General features: G+C 34.5%; 1 protein-coding gene across 1 annotated transcript in view; it reads left to right on the forward strand.

The window, feature by feature from the left end:
- Positions 1–1,067: 1,067 nt before the first annotated feature.
- WWC2 (WW and C2 domain containing 2) overlaps positions 1,068–1,272 on the forward strand; it is a gene marked incomplete at its 5' end in the record, with an annotated part of 65,361 nt that continues 65,156 nt past the window's right edge. The window contains one exon of the mRNA XM_035897818.1: positions 1,068–1,188. Coding sequence (XP_035753711.1) covers positions 1,068–1,188 — 121 coding nt within the window. The remainder of the gene's footprint in view (positions 1,189–1,272) is intronic.

Consider the following 1,272-nt stretch of genomic DNA (forward strand, 5'->3'; position numbering starts at 1 on the left):
TGAAGAAAAAATACTGAAACACAGAAAATCATATTTGAATTAGACTGCTAGCTTTTTATTTCTACAGAATTTTAATGATGAGATGAAAAACCAGTCTTAGGTGATAGACCTTAAGCAGCGTGAGCAAAGGAGGTGATGCTCATGTGTCCCACAAACTGCACTTGATAATCTTACCCTCAGGATTTTTTTTTTTTTTTTTAAACTCTGGATATGTACTGATCTTATTGTTACTGTGGTGACAATAAAAACCTAAATGTCTTGTTCTTACTATTAAATATATCAGTATGTCACATGGCATTTATTTGTGGGTTTATCAACAGGAAACTCAATACTAATTTGTTTTAAAAAAAAAAAAAGGCGGCAAAAATATGAAGATGTAAAGCTTTGCTCAGCCTCAGTTGGAAAAAGAGCCCATGTATTATTGTTATCAATCTATTTCTTGTAACAAATAGGTGCTTCGTTATTAAAATGGAAAACTTTAATTGTCTTGTCTTCCTAAAAAAGCACCATGTGAACATCTAAGGCTGATTAAATGTTACTTATAAAATGGCTACTCTGTGCACACTGCTGCTTATTTTATTCAAGTACGTGGATTGATAAGCGCTGCTAACTGCATCTTAGGTGGTTGTATCCTCTTTTCTGAGTTTCCTGTCTGTGGTCATTAGAGAAGATGACCTTGAAATCTTGTGCTGTCTCACAGACTCAAGGTTAAAGGGTCCAGTTCTTCTGGGGACAAATAGGACTGTAGATTTTTTTTTTTTTTAACAAGCTATTGGTTATTGTTTAATTTTAAGCTGTCAAATGTGAAAGATGTTGCAGTGAATTTCTCACTTGAGTGCCTGTGCTGAAAAATGTTTGCGGTAACTTATATTATGTTCTTGGAGTTAATGAATTCAGAAGGATGGAATAGGGAAAAAACGATCAAGAGCCTAAACTTTAAGAGGGAGAAAACAACTTGCTCTCCTTTCTCCCTGCTATCTTTCTTTAGGATCTGTCATAATAGGAATTAATATGAATAACAAACATATGTATGGAAGAGAGAAAAGCTGTGCCATTAACTTGTTTCTTTGCTTTTTAGGTTAACAAAGCCCTTGTCATTTGCGGATTGTGTTGGGGATGAACTACCATGGGGATGGGAAGCTGCATATGATCCTCAGATTGGTGTATACTATATTGATCACATCAACCGTAAGTATTTTTCAATTTGCCATATTGATTGTATAAGAAGGCTCATCATGATTAGACTTTCCTAAGAAGCTTTTAAAGCATGAC

Source organism: Egretta garzetta, unplaced genomic scaffold (assembly GCF_000687185.1).
Source record: "Egretta garzetta isolate BGI_Z169 unplaced genomic scaffold, ASM68718v1 scaffold46, whole genome shotgun sequence".
NCBI classification, from domain to species: Eukaryota; Metazoa; Chordata; class Aves; order Pelecaniformes; family Ardeidae; genus Egretta; species Egretta garzetta.